The 15,338-nt window shown below is 37.5% G+C and overlaps 1 protein-coding gene across 3 annotated transcripts in view; it reads right to left on the bottom strand.

The window, feature by feature from the left end:
* The window catches only part of ptprq (protein tyrosine phosphatase receptor type Q), a 39,711-nt gene that overhangs the window by 9,476 nt on the left and 14,897 nt on the right, over positions 1-15,338 (bottom strand). For all 3 annotated transcript variants that reach the window (XM_079621006.1, XM_079621007.1, XM_079621008.1), the window contains exons 11-19: positions 14,851-14,958; positions 14,480-14,761; positions 13,685-13,966; positions 4,737-5,048; positions 4,352-4,627; positions 3,823-3,974; positions 3,591-3,732; positions 1,569-1,850; positions 1,122-1,445 (exon numbers count right to left, since the gene is read on the bottom strand). In XM_079621006.1, coding sequence (XP_079477132.1) covers positions 1,122-1,445; positions 1,569-1,850; positions 3,591-3,732; positions 3,823-3,974; positions 4,352-4,627; positions 4,737-5,048; positions 13,685-13,966; positions 14,480-14,761; positions 14,851-14,958 — 2,160 coding nt within the window. The remainder of the gene's footprint in view (positions 1-1,121; positions 1,446-1,568; positions 1,851-3,590; positions 3,733-3,822; positions 3,975-4,351; positions 4,628-4,736; positions 5,049-13,684; positions 13,967-14,479; positions 14,762-14,850; positions 14,959-15,338) is intronic.

Here is a 15,338-nt window from a genome sequence, read left to right as displayed (position 1 = left end):
AGAACAAGATACCTCATAGAAGCGTCAAAAACAGAATCAGAATTTTTTATTTTAAAAAAGTATTCCAAACTCAATGAAGGTCAGGTCATGCATTATTAATTTACTTTTTATACTTTCTCTAATTTTCTCAAAATAACATGTCATTAACAAAAATACTGATACATCAAGTTATCTTGCTGATTGTTTTGAGAAAACAAGAGAAATGATAATGTATGACCTCTAGATAATGTTTTATATCTTTTCTACACATTTATATAAATATATATTTATATTTCTCAATCAATAAATATATATTTATATTTCTCAATCAATAAATATATATTTATATTTCTCAATCAATAAATATATATCTATATATTTTCAGTTTTTCTGAAACTATAGACAATTACATATCAAATTGAAGTACAAAATTAGATTTATATAAATATATTTTATATTACCGGTAATCAATATATATTTATATATAAATATATATTTATATTTTTAGTTTTTTAGAAACTAGACACATTCTGAAAAAATAAATGAAATAGCAAAATTACATTTAAATAATTGCATTTTATATTAATCAATCAATAAATATACATACCGGTATTCATATTTTATTTTATTTTATTATAAACACATTCTAAAAAAGAAACTACAAAATTGCATTTATATAAATATAGTATGCATATAACTCAATAAAAATATATTTATATAATATTTGTATCTATATATTCCTATATTTGTAGTTTATAAGAAAACTTTTGAAAAAAAAGAAGAAAATTGCTAAATTAAATTACACAAATGTGATCATTTGAATTGAACAAAATTAAGTATCAACTTAGCCTCAAAAACCTGACATAATAGAATTGCAGAAATACAGTGAGACTATAGAATCCAAACTAATATGGTTAGTGCTTTGAACGAATTTAATGGTAAATGTTTGAGTTTCTGAAGAGTTTTTGAGTTTGAGATCTGACATTGTTGGGATCTTTTTCTCAAGGGAAACATCTGAGAAGGAGATTCATGCAAAATTTTCATGTTGTCGTCAAGGAGAGACATTTGAGATGAGAACATTTCAAGCTCATTTGTGATTCTGTTTTCTTATGAGAATGTCTATGCGCACGGGTGTAACATACTTCCTGCGAGCGTCTGTGTGTAGATCCACTCTGAGGGTTCTCCGGCCCCAGCCCTGGTGAACGCCACCACTCTCATATGATACACTCTATATTTGAGCAGAGGGGAAAGTGTGACTCCGCTGGTCTGTCCTTCAACCCACTCCACAAGTTCACTCTCCACACAGGACTCCACGGGCTGCTTTTCCTCGCAATTTCTTGCCAATTGCTTAATCTCTACATTAAAACCCTGCAGAAGACCAGGAAGATGGACGGGACGTTGCCAGCTTAGAGACACACTGTCAGAGGTAATGTTGATTATGGTCAGCGACTGGGGAGGACCAGGAACTGCAGAAAGAGAAAGAAACAATCAGGATGATCATGTCTGTGGCATAAATGATGCAGAGCAAGTTGCATGCATTGATTTTTCTTCTTCAAATCATACATATGAGCAACCAAATGGCACAAGACCTGACTCTGGTGGAGTGTGTGCAGTGCAGTTGGCTTCTTCCCCTATTCCGGCTGAATTAACTGCAGCCACGCTGATGACATAGAAAACGTCAGGCGACAGGCCAGTGAAGGTGTGCGCCACTGTGTATGTGTGTGTGAGAGGATGGGCCTCCTCCTCCAGATCTCCAGAGCGAATGAGGTAGTGCAGAATCTCTCCGTTAGGATGAATCGGAAGCTCCCATTCCATGTACACTGAATTCCAATCCAATCCAGAGCAGGACAGATTTCCAACTGAATCTGACACTGCAACATACACACAGACACCACAGAGATATAACAAACACACTTGAAAATAAAGAATCCAATTTTGAACAAAAATGACTTTGCAGTCTAATGCCGTAGGTTAAGGCCTTTCCCATTTGGTAACACTTTACTTGAAGGGGGTGTGCATAAGACTGACATGACACCTTCATAATCATAACATGACACATGTCATGAATATGAAGGAGGTTTTATGCATGTTTATGACAACTGTCATTAAGTGTCATTCGCTCAATTATGACATTTTTAATGCAATATGACATTGTTTGAGATGTCTTTGTTATGTCATTATAACATTTTAATGACAAATTAAATTTGTACCACTGTAGTTGAGGTCATGAAAAATATTCATAACACAGTTATAATGGCCTCATGACAGCCAATGTCAAAACCAACTACATGAGTTTAATGTAATGTTAACCCATATTGTTTTTTTTAACCCATATTGGGGTTATGATGTATTGGTTTATGTCAAGGTGTCATAAAAAAGACATCTCAAACAATGTCATATTTGCATTAAAAATGTCATAATTGAGCGAATGACACTTAATGACAGTTGTCATAAACATGCATAAAACCCCCATCATATTCATGACTTCGTGTCTTGTCATGATTTTGAAGGTGTCATGTCAGACTTATGCACACCCCTTTAAGTAAAGTGTTACCGAAAAGGGAAATGAATACTTATATTAATCGATGATGCATTAAATTGATCAAAAGTGACAGTAAAGTACATTTAAGTTACAAAAGATTTCTAATACAGATAAATTATGTTCTTTTGAACTTTCTATTCATCAAAGAAACCTAAAAAAAAAATGCAACGATTTCTACAAAATCAAGAGGCACAAATGTTTTCAACATTGATATAAGAAATTTGGTCACACTTTAGATTATGGTCAAATTCTCACTTACTATTAACTATGACTTTTGCCTCAATAAACTCTTTATTACTGCATATTAATAGTTAGTAAGGCCGTTGTTAAGTTTAGGTATTGGGTAGGATTAAGGAATGTAGAATATGGTCATGCAGAATAAGGCATTAATATGTGCTTTATAAGAACTAATAAACAGCCAATATCCTAGTTATCTTTTATCCGGCCTGTAATCAATAACTTTGGTGGATGATGCAGGTCACAGAATTTCTCACATCTGCGTCTGTCTCTGGCTGTGCGGATCCAGGTTTTGCCAAAACTCTTCTTTAGAGAAGCTGACCATAGAGTTGGCGGGTGTCCGAGAGGTCGCTTAACCTCATAGGGGTACCACGTTGTCACTTTCAGAGTCTATCAATCATCCTCTATTCGAGCTACATGCCAAGTTCATCTGTGCTTTTCCTTTGCTGCCTCCATGAACACATCTTTCACCCTTGACATCTCCTGCAAACATTTATTTGTGATCTTGTCTCTTCGAGTGACTCTAATGGTGTGCTAATGGTAACTTCTTGGTCCAGGTAGATGTAACTATTGACTTCGTCAATCATTTCAGAACTGATATAGATAGAGCTATTTTTTACTTGATGGTTTTTCATCCACATTTCCTTTGACTGGTTCATTTGGAGTCTGAGCTTTGCACTAATCCTATTAATATGCATGTTAACTAGTTAATAGTGAGAATTGAACCCTAAACTAAAGTGTTACCTGAAATTTTTCTTGAGCAGCAAATCAGCATATTAGAATGATTTCTAAAGGTTCATGTGACACTTACGGACGCGTGAGTGTGTATTACCTGATTCATTGGTGGTAAATATCACAGGCGGGCTGTACTGATCCCCATTTCCTGCTCTAGTGAATGTGCACACACTAATTTCATATGAATTATGAGGTCTGAAGCCACTCAGTTCTGCTTGTGTTGACGCATCTGATGAGTTCTTGGGTAAACAGAGGCATGTGAGTTTAATTTACACACATAGAAAAATCTAAGATCATGATCACACATATACTGTACATAGATGCACTACCTGATATCTGAAAGTGTATGTGTTCAGTTCGAGTATTCTGAATCCGTAGTGCTGGATTATTCCATTTGGCTCCGGACTAGGTTCCCACTGAAGCCATACTGAATTCGCAGTGTGGTTAAAAATACTCAGATTGCGTGGTGGAGACATTGGACCTGGACACACAAATAGTCCCATAAGACATTAGGCACCTTAAGTCTGCACATGTATACTCTAGTTGTATGAATTTGCAATGTAGGCCATTCAAATTTCAAAGCCAAGACTTTAAAGTTTTATAACAGTTTACATTTCCAAAGATCAAACTTCAAATTCAATTTTCGTATACAATTTTCAAATATCAAACAAATTCCAAAGCAAAAACTTAAATATTTAAAGTTCAACAAAAGTTGAAACTTTCAAAGATCAATCATCAGCCAATTCAAATTATGTTTTAAATGTTCAATGAATTTTAAACAAATTTCAAAGCAACGAATAAAAGATTTAGATTTGAACAGATCAGTTAAAAGAATAGCAATAAATATATAGCTCTGACCTGCTTCATCAGTATGCAGTGGAATGATCACGGAGGGGCCGACACCTAGGCGAGTAACCGCCGCGATGGAGAGATTGTAAGTTGAAAACGGAGTGAGTTCTGAGAGAATTAGGTGCGTTTCAGAGGTGTAGGTTCTGTTGACGGCCCCAGGACCGTGTAAAACTACAGTGTAATCTATAATCTCGCCATTGGCCTCCACTGGAGGGAACCACGACACATGGATGGAGGTGCTGGAGAGATTTCTACTAGCTCCAGGCAATGGAGGAGAACTTGGGACTGTCAGAACACAGACACACAAAGACAAAATCACGAGTATACAATCAATAAGTATGAACCCTCATGCTTTATATTCATGTGCATGTAAAAAACAGGAAATGATGAGCACCGTCTTCATCTGTTCGAAGTTGGAGGGTTGCAGTGTGGTTTACAGCTGACCCCGCACCGGTTGCTGGGGTGACTTTTATGATGTAGGGAAAATACTTCCTGAGCCTGGTAAAGAGGTAGATGGTGTCTGTGGTTGTCTTGGAGATGGTGATGTTGACCGTGCGGTTGATTGACGGGTGGGTCGTTCCCGCCTCTTGTAAGCTCAGCTGGTAGAAGACTCTGCCGTTGGGCTCCAGAGGAGGGTCCCAGCTGATCACTACAGCCGTAGAGCTATAGATCGTAGCGGTGAGGTTGTGGACCGGACCACTCGGCACTGTAGCAGGGGAAGGGGGTGGAAGACATACAATTAATATATGTGATGAATGGCCAACAGTTACACTTTAGAACGGGGAACAAATCATTGCAGTCCAAAAAAAAGATGTTGTTTCGATGTGGAGCCAAGAAATGGAATAAGGCTTTGTTCCCCAATCTAATGTGAAACATGTCTTTGTGATAAAATAAGGGTTCATCTAATGAAATATGCCAATATTAGGAAATATTTCTCCTCAAAATCAAAAGAAAACTTAATTTTATATGAAAACTAAGGCTATTAAAGAACCATTAAGAGGTTTTTCACCGTTACACTCATGGCGACTAAGCACATTTTCCTCTCCAAATCTCAATAGCATACTGAAATGTGAAAAGAGTCTCATTACTGCAAAAAACAATGATAACGAATTCAATTGGTATTTAAATTGTTGTATTCATTTGTAAAATAAAATTTAATTGATTAATTTAAAGATGATATTCAAGGGTGATTTTTGCATTGCAGTAATGAGAAATTTGGGGATGAGAATGAGCTTAATTGTAAAGAAAATATTGCCACAAAGCTCAAAACTCATAAAAGTCCTAAAAACAAAAACAATAATAATTAATAAGTTAATAAATAAATGCATTTTAATTGATCAATTTTTCATAGACATGACAGTTAAAGTAATATATAAAGAAATATAGAAATGTATTTCTATATATAAGAAATAAATGGCACACTGCAACATCAAATCACTCAATGATGTAATGATTAAAAGCAGTGAGAATAAATATTGTATCTTAAACCCAGAGATTCAAATATTCATACTGTACACAAGAATGCATACAACACACAAATACACATACATTTCAGCATTCACATTACACACATCTGTAAATCTGTGGAAATTAAAAATGGTAAATGAACTCCTGCGCGGCACCTGCAAACTTCAGAGTCAAGGTGAAAGATCACAGATATAGGAAAGAAGAAAGAATCAGAGAAAGACAGACATGTTGTGTTAGTAGGAAAATCCTTTTGGAGCGCGTTCTGTGTCCGAGATATTGCTTTGGGCTGTACTGAGCCGCTGAAGATTCTCCGGTAACTGCAAACCAATCAGATGCAATCACTCACAAAGAACCAAACAGGACCATAGCATCATTTATTCATATAGAACACTTCAAAATCTCAGACACCAGGGGAGAAAACCTTTATCTATTTCAAAAGGTCACCTCTGCACCATTTTCCCCAAAATCACACAAAAACCATTTATTATGATTCGTACACAAAACCTTGACATATAGATATTGAAATTAGGTCAACATATTCACTTATCGCAGGGGGACATTTTAATGCTCAAATGTCGTTCTTTCATAGTTCAGGAGACCTAATGGAGTTCTCAGTTAAGTATCAACTTCATGTTTCTTCTAACAGGATATAAAGGGCCAGATTTACTAACAGCTTGCACCAGCGCAAACCCTCTTTTGGCGAAAAAAAAACTACTGTCAGGATTTATTAAAAGACGCTCAGTGAAAAATGAGCACTGTGAAGGCGTGGACAGGGTTATTTTTGCGGCCGATCTTATTGCATATGCATTTGCAGGAGTTTCCCTTTCAGACGCAAAATTTATGGGAGGAGTGTATTTAAATGAAGCATGCAAGGTGATTTACTAAGGTTTGAGCTAGTCAATTTAATGGTATTGCGCCATTATTTACCGCCCCCAAAAAAAGCATGTCTTAAACCAGATGCTAATTTGCGCTGCTCTTGGTAGATTGTGTTGGCTAGTAGATCAACGAGATGGGACATTCTTGACAACGTCTTCTTATTTCGGGTTCAAACTGCGTGAGGGATTGCAATAATGACATAATTTTAGCAGATTTATTTTTGCTGTAAAGCAATTCTTTACATCGCGAGACCTGATATCACGCGATACTTCCTGACGCCGCTAGGGAAATGATCCGGCTGCATCTGCATCAAATTTTCACTCCCATCTGCGCTTTTATGGAATTGTGCTCTCATGCTAGTTTGCCCTGTTTAGTAAATCTCGCCCCAAATATACATCTGTTGTCATAGAGTAAGAGTATACAGCTATACAATTTTAATCTGTATAGCAACTCTTATTATTTGCTCAAATTTGGAAAACTTGAAGCGAAAGTTCATATTGAGTTCATAATGTAGATTTTTGCAGAATCTGAGCACATATTGAGACATTGTTGAAATCTCTTTTGAAATTACTGGGCTCTTTTTCTCAGGACAAACATATGAAGCAGGAGGCTTCAGCAAAAAAATAATCCGATAGCTGTCGAACAAGACGTTTTATGATCAATCAGATCGACACATTTACAATAATTTTGAAGCTACATAATGTACCCAGAAACCTGCCATTGCAGAGAAAAAACACAAACAGCATGTGCTATTTTCTATTTTTCAACAAATCCTGTGAGAGGAAATGCAAGCTGGGATCGTTTGGAGACCATCAAATAAAAGGCTTTGAGATCAGACACACTCAGTCTCGTGGTGAGGGCTCAACAATCCCAAGTTTGCAGCTTGGAGGAAGCTGTCTCCTTTCACAAGACATGCAGAATATGTGCTGTGTGTAGTGTGTGTGTGTGTGTGTGCTGTGTGTGTGTGTGTGTGTATGTGCGTGTTACAGTTTCAGTGTGATTTTTTTGAGCATAATCATTTGGAAAAGCAGTGCAGAGCTGAAATTCTCCCCTGAGTGTGTGAGGAGACTGACCATCCTCTAACGTGGTGAAGTTTAGACGGGGGCTGAACACTCCCCCATCACCAACAGAAGTGCTGGAACTCATCCATACACTGTACTCCTGTCCTGCCATCAGATCAGACAACACCAGCCACTGCTCTGAACCCGGAACACTCTACAGTGAGAGAAAGAGAACCAGCTCATTCACTGCATGACATCAGCATTTTATTGCGATTTTAAAATGTGTTTATGAGATTTTGAATTGATGTAGCTATTCTTATGGAGATCGAATCCCCGACCCTTACAGAATGTACTGTGCTGGTTTCATGGCACAAATGGTGGTATTAGATAATAATAGAATCCCAGCTAACAGGAAACATTCTGAACTTTGGGGCAAGGTTCTCTCAAAGTTATTAACAAACATTCTTCCAGTAACGTTAAAGGTAGGGTACACAATGTTTTTCGTAAACACTTTTTGTTATTTTGGTTGAAACGCTCTTCACATATAGGGCCCTATCATACACCCGACGCAATTCAGCGTCAAGCGCAACACACGTGTTTTTTGCTAGTTTTAGCCCGACGCAGTTATCATTTTCACGTCCTGCGCCACGTTGTTTAAATAGCAAATGCATTTGCGCCTATTTATGCACCCATGGGCTGCACCATTGACCAACAAAAACCTAGTCTAAAGTCAATGGCGCAATATTATTTGTTAATTAAAAAGAGCGCGTTAGTAATGTGCGCCTATAGGCGGGTCCACAACGCGTGTACACTCTGCTTATTACACACACAGGGACGCGCAAGTAGCACACAAACTAGGCAAATATTACAAATAAAAGGATTACAATGTAAAGGATTAATATTGTGTACATAAAGATATGGTGGGTTCTGGCTTGCTCGTTCTAACCTCGTCCACGAGCAGATCCGTTTGTGCTCTGGTGACATGTTCAATCAGCAAATTTCGTCATGTAAATAGCAATCCGCCAAGGCGCGAGCGCAACTGTCTTTTAAAGGGAATGGGAGATGAGACTCTGGTTGGTTTATTTCACGTTACGCCCAAAACACACCCATTTTTCCCGTCGTTAAACTAGCAAAAGTGGATTTGGAATCGCCTTCACTCTTAGAAGAAAAGGTTCTATACGCTTCGTATTTGGAACCCCTAAAAGGTTCTACACTCTTAGAAAAAAAAGGGTTCATTGGGGTTTTATATAGAACCATAGGGTTCTTTACTCAACTCCAAAGAACCTTTTATGCTAAAAAGGTTCTATAATGACAAGAAAGAACCCTTTTGGTTCTTAAAAACCCTTAAAAAGGGTTCTGTATATAGAACCTTTTAGGGGTTCCAAATACGAAGCGCCTATAGAACCTTTTAAGGTTCTATATAGAACCTTTTCTTCTAAGAGTTGCGACCTGCACTTTAGACCATGCGCTTAGATTGTTAACATAGGGCCCATAGAGTTGTAGACCGACACAGAGCACCGCAGACAAACAGCAGACGATTTTTACAGTTCCTCCTGAACCAAAACAACGAGCTTATGCTGCGTTCACGCCATGTCATAACCATAATTACGAGATGGCAACCTGTGACTGTTCACGTCCTCCGACTCGGATTTATGTTTCTATGTCAAACACTTTTAATGCTGAAATGAATCTCCAGCAGTCAGGTGGTACAACTAGAGCCCTGTAAGTTGTTTACACTCATTATTGTTGTAATGTTATGTGCGTTGAGACATGAGGCAACAACGTCTCTTGTCTCGTGACACTTTGTAGATGCTGTTGTGTGAGTTGTGTGTATGTGCTCTGAAGGGAGGGTGGGGTCTCATGCTTTCAAAGCAAGCCTGTTAATGCTAGCCGCTCCAAAATTGCTTACCCTACCTTTAATAGAATGATTGTTTAAAGTTATCTGTTCTTTAAACATTTTCTCAAAACGTTAGCACAAAAACATTATTGATATTATTCCTTAAAGGTATAGTGGAAGATTTTCTTTTTCCGGGTGGATCATCAAGACTATTGGTCCTCCTAGTTGTCAATCATTCTGGTGATACATGTAAGGCCGTTGTACTTGCTCGTCCATAGGTAGTTTTCGCTTTCTGCGCATGCGCACTTTCAGGTGTATATGTGTGGTGGTGAGCTACGGTTTCAGTCATTCATTGAAGCTCGCCATACTCACCGGGTTTTTTCAAAATTTCTAAGGGTCGCAAGAGAAAAGGTGTCTACGAATTGTATGACAAGAAGAGAAAGGCCTCTGAAGAAAGAGAGTGTTTTTGGGAGAATATTTCACATGCTGGCATGCGCTAAAAGCACAGGTAGGGCTTCCCACTGATGCCTCAGTCGCGAAGTTTCTACTCGACAGGTAAAGTTTGGCATGCTATTTGGAGAAATCCATTTAAAATTACTGCTAGTAAAAGTTAATGTAAGCTATGATTAGCGATGCTAGCCCTGGCACAAGTCACGCACCGCGCAGACACGGTAAATATCTCAATTTGTCTAAAGTAAGTTAGCCTTATGACCAAATGGTAAAAGGCATCAACGCTGAAATGTTATAAAACCTTGTGTGTTCATTTTTGATAATTCCAATGTGTTCACCATAGTATTTATTACACAAATGCAAAAAGCTACTTCTCCATTGCAGATCATGTCTTGAGTCCTAGAGTTCTTTTTGAAAGTAGGCTTGTATGAGCCATGCCGACAGCAACTTGTAAACAGAGCGTGCACGAGGAGAACTAGGCTCGTGCACACGTTTAATAGGAGTGTTGTGCATGTGCATTTTTTTAAAAAGTGGAGAGGGCGGTTCTTTTCTAAAATTCGAGAAAATCTTCCACTATACCTTTAACATTCACATAACCAAGAACGTAAAAAAAGTTTTCAGAACTTAATATGAACATTAGCAACACGTTCTTAGAATTTTTTTTTGTTAAGTGAGATTGTATTGATGATTACCATAATTATATTCATGTATTTCATTGTATTTTCACAGTCCAAGCTACTTTAAAGAATACCATTAAATGGTACATCTCCAAAACACATGGAACTTTTTGCTACTTATTTCTTAAATTTTTATGCACAACTAAATCATGATAGTAAAACCTTGCAAATGTTCTGTATCGAGTTGAAGAGATCAACACAAGAGAAACAACCTATACAATAATGTCTTAATTCATATCTAAACAATTCATATCTACAGTATATTGTGGTTAGAATAAACTGTGTGATTACCTATGGAAGCTTGTTTCCACCACTGAATAGAAATAATTAAGGTTGCAATTGCGAGAAAAAAAAGTCTGAATTGCGAGTAAAAAGTCTGCGAGATATACACTATAGAATTTTTTTTTTTTCTATAGTGACTTTTTTCTCGCAATATCATTATTTTTTACATAATATTTAAATATACAGTTTTCACTGTAATTTCGATCTAATAAATGCAGCTTTTGGTGAACATGTTTTTTTATTTTTTTTTATTAAGAAAGCAACCCCAAAATGTACACAATATGTCACTTACTACACAGCTGTATTAAATGAGATTTAACTGTAGGCGGAGCTACCCAGTGCTACAGACCATCACAATTTCTAATAGGATTTATATTAAAGTCAGTTTAATAGCTTGTCACATTATCAAGGTGTACCTGGATATAAGTGACAGTGTTTAGTGTCTCCAAAAAGATCAATACACATCTGTGTGACTGTGAGTGCATATACCTCTGTATACTCTGTATAATTGTCTGTGTAGTAGATAGTGTAGTATTGGATGATGCCGTTGGGTTCATTTGGAGGACTCCAGCTGAGACGCACTGTAGTGGTCGTAAGGAGTGTGTATAATACATTCTGTGGAGGGTCAGATGGGGCTGCAAAACAGAAAAATTATTTAACATTATGAATACGAGGGCAATGCTGTTTCATGGTATTATGAATCCTTTTCAAACCTAGTGAGCTGCCTCACAGAGCAGCATTCTAACTGAAACTAAACCTTACAAGAAGTGACTGAACTGATGTGTCCTGAAACAAGTTAAATTTTGCTCTATTTTCTATTAATGTAGAGAATATACACTACCGTTCAAAAGTTCAGGGTCAGATTTTTTAAATGTTTAAGTCTCTTATGCAGCATTTATTTTATCATTTGATCGCTATTTAAAATAACTTTATTTTCTATCTAAATATATGTTTATTTTCTATTTGAATATATTTTAAAATGTAATTTATTCCTGTGATGGCAAAGCTGAATTTTCAGCAGTCATTATCAATATATATTTTTAATATCAATGCTGAAAACAGTTGTTCTGTTTAATATTTTTGTGGAAAAAAATATATATATTTAAAAAAAATATATAAATATTTTGTAACAATATAAACATATTTACTGTCAGTTTTGATCAGTTTAATGCATCTTTGCTGATTAAGGGCCCTATCTTACACCCGGCGCAATGCAGCGCCGGGTGTAATCATTTCCATGTCCTGCGCCACGTTGTTTAAATAGCAAATGCATTTTAGTGATGCATTTTAGTGTGAATTTTAGTGTGCTGAGTTGTGTTTAGGCACATTGTTGGCGCGTTGCTATTTTAAGGCAACTGAAATAGACTGCGCTTATTATTATTATTATTAAGGTCAATGGCGCAATATTTTTTATTTTATTTAAAGAGCACGTTAGTAATGTGTGCCTATAGGCGGGTCCACAACGCGTGTACACTGCTTATTAAACACACAGGGTCGCACAGCAGCACACAAACATGCCAAATATTAAAAATAAAAGGATTACAATGTAAAAGATTATTATTGTGTACATTAGACTATGTGCCGGGTGCACCGACCATTTTTCCCGTAGTTAAACTAGCAAAAGTGGATTTGGACTCGCCCTAAGTGAACTTTAGACCATGCGCTTAGATCGTTAAAACTTTTACATTTATAATCTGATATTTCCCTCATCTCCATTTTTTTCTTCTTCACAATTCATTCAATGATACTTGTGATGCTGCCTTAGATTTTGGGCAAAAATTTGGCGTATGAGGTCTTACAAGGCAGCACTCTTCACATTAGAAATATGTTTATGATATCAAAAAGTGTTGTCTAGGTTGTTTGTGACGTGTTTGTGTTCACCTGATTCTACAGTACTGAACGTGATGTAAATCAGTAACCCTCCGTCTCCGAGTCGAGTCCAGCTGCTGACGGAGGCATTATACCGGCCCGGCCCCTCCACACTCACCACCACTGACGTTTCCGTCACATTGGCCACAAATTCAGAGCTCAGATTCCTAATAAACGAACATACATGTAAGTTTCAATCTGGTATGACTGCAGTCTGGTCTATGGTAAAAACTGATTTTAAATCATCTGGACTTACCACACTCTCACTATGTAGTATAAAATCTCAGAGTTGGCCTCCACGGGAGGTTTCCAGGACAACTCTACCTCAGTATCTGACAATTTCCTGGCGATTAGGAATTTTGGAGGAGAACTGGGTACTGCCGTTTAGGAAAAACAGCTATTATAGACCCAAAACCGAGGAAAATGACTTTACTCTCAAACATGATAGTGATTGGGGTTAGTAAATGTAAGACATTGTCTCCCATGCCATGTGCATTATCCGTACGTGTCCATCTTGACAACTGATAATGGAACAACTAACCAACCAAACAAACACAGAGAAACAAACAAAAACATTGTTGGGAAGCTCCTCTGACTCCTGAGGTAGAAAGATTTAACCTGCTTTAAATACAAAATTGATCCATAACACTCCCTAATGCTGTCAGAAATGTATTTGGGAGAAATAAAAATAGTTAAAAACAATAAAACTCCCATTTCCGTCCACCGAAAAGCTGTAAAAAAGAGAAATGTTTACATGTTTACATGAATGTTTACTTGACCCTGATACTTTCGCCAGATCCAGACATATTCACTTTGATGACTGACACTAAAAAGGAAGATTAGCTTAATTAAACACCACAGTTGGTTAAAAACAAACACTCACCATCCTCCAGTGTGGTGATGTTCAGGATCTCGCTCGTGTGGTTGCCCATGCCGACCTGTGTGGCAGCCTGAACGCTGATGCGGTAGCGCGCATACTTCCGTAGGTTGGACAAGACAACATAAGGCACATGTGTGGTTTGGTTCAGACTGTGTGTGGCGTTCCAGTATTCCACGTTGTAGAAAAGGATGATGCCGTTTGCGAGAAGCGGCGCCACCCATGACACGTTCACCTCGCTGGATCCGATGCTCTCATAGGTCAAATCATAAGGTGGGCTGCCAGGCACTGCAACAAACAAGAAAAGTCAGCAAATGTTATACAACAGATAAATAAATAAGCTGGCCATATTGTGTCTGAAATATAATTCAGCCTGCAAATTAAAAATCTTTTGTAACATTATAAATTTCTTTACTCTCACTTTTGATCAATTTAATGTATTCTTAAAAGTATTAATTCCTTTAAAAGAAAAAGTCTTAATGACCAGAAACTTTTGAATGACAGTGTACATACAGCAACTTGCCGCAACAAAGCAGCGAACGTCATTCATCTTAATTTATGAGAGTTAAAGATTTACATTCACCCTCATGCAAACTGAGTAGAGACGCAAAGAGTGAATAGCAACTGGCATACCGACACTAAAGTTGATGTGTTTCAATGAGAGTTGGAGTAGAAGCGTCTACTAGAAAACAAAGATTTAATCTCAGCATGTGTGAATGGCCCTTAATTGTAGGAACCTTTTGAAGGGGAAAGAGTGTTTCTTCTAGTTTCTCCAATTAAATACGAACACACACGACTCACCATCCTCCCCAGACAACATCTGTAGAGTATCAGAAATCTGGTTCCCGTGTCCATGCAGCGTAAACGCACGGACAGTCACATTGTAGTGTGTGTACGGCTTCAGGTAGTGCAGCGTGGCGCTGAGTGATGTGCTGTTGACGGTGTTGCTGTGTGTGCCGTTTGTGTAGGAGACCTCATACAGGTGGATGATGCCGTTGGGCTTCTCTGGAGGAGACCAGGAGAGAGTAGAGGTGGAGGAGGTGGTTTTCACTACGACCAGATCCCGTGGGGGTGAATCCGGCTCTAAAAGACAGACAGAGGCATGCTGAGAGATCTCAAGTGTGTGTAAGAGTACTTCTGCATGTGTATGTAAAATAATTGTCTCAAAATACCATCCTCTAGTGTCACAACGAAGATGTAGTCTTCATCGGTCATGGGGCTTTCCCCCACGGCTGTAGACGCCGCCACACGCACGTTATAACTGCTGTACTTGCCCAGACCTGTGGATATGACCATAAATAGTGGCATACATTGGTCTCAAAAACTATTTAAACACTTGGGTCACTCTTAGAAATGTCTTAAATATATATTTTGCTCACCAGGGATGCATTTATTATTTATTTTATAAGAACAGGAATACAGTAAAGTATTATTACAATATCTAATAACTGTTTTCTATTTGAATATATTTTAAAATGCAATTTAGTCCTGTGATGCAAAGCTGATATTTTAGCATAATTTCTCCAGTCTTCAGTGTCACATGATCCTTCAGAAATAATTCTTATATATGCTGATTTGCTGCTCAAGAAACATTTTATTATTTTCAATGTTGAAAACGATTGTGCTGCTTTTTCCCCCCAGGATTCTTTGATGAACAAAA

This window comes from Phoxinus phoxinus (genome assembly GCF_949152265.1).
Source record: "Phoxinus phoxinus genome assembly, chromosome: 8".
NCBI lineage: Eukaryota > Metazoa > Chordata > Actinopteri > Cypriniformes > Leuciscidae > Phoxinus > Phoxinus phoxinus.
The sequence above is the reverse complement of the archived record's forward strand: the minus strand, read 5'-3'. Positions and strand labels throughout refer to the sequence as shown.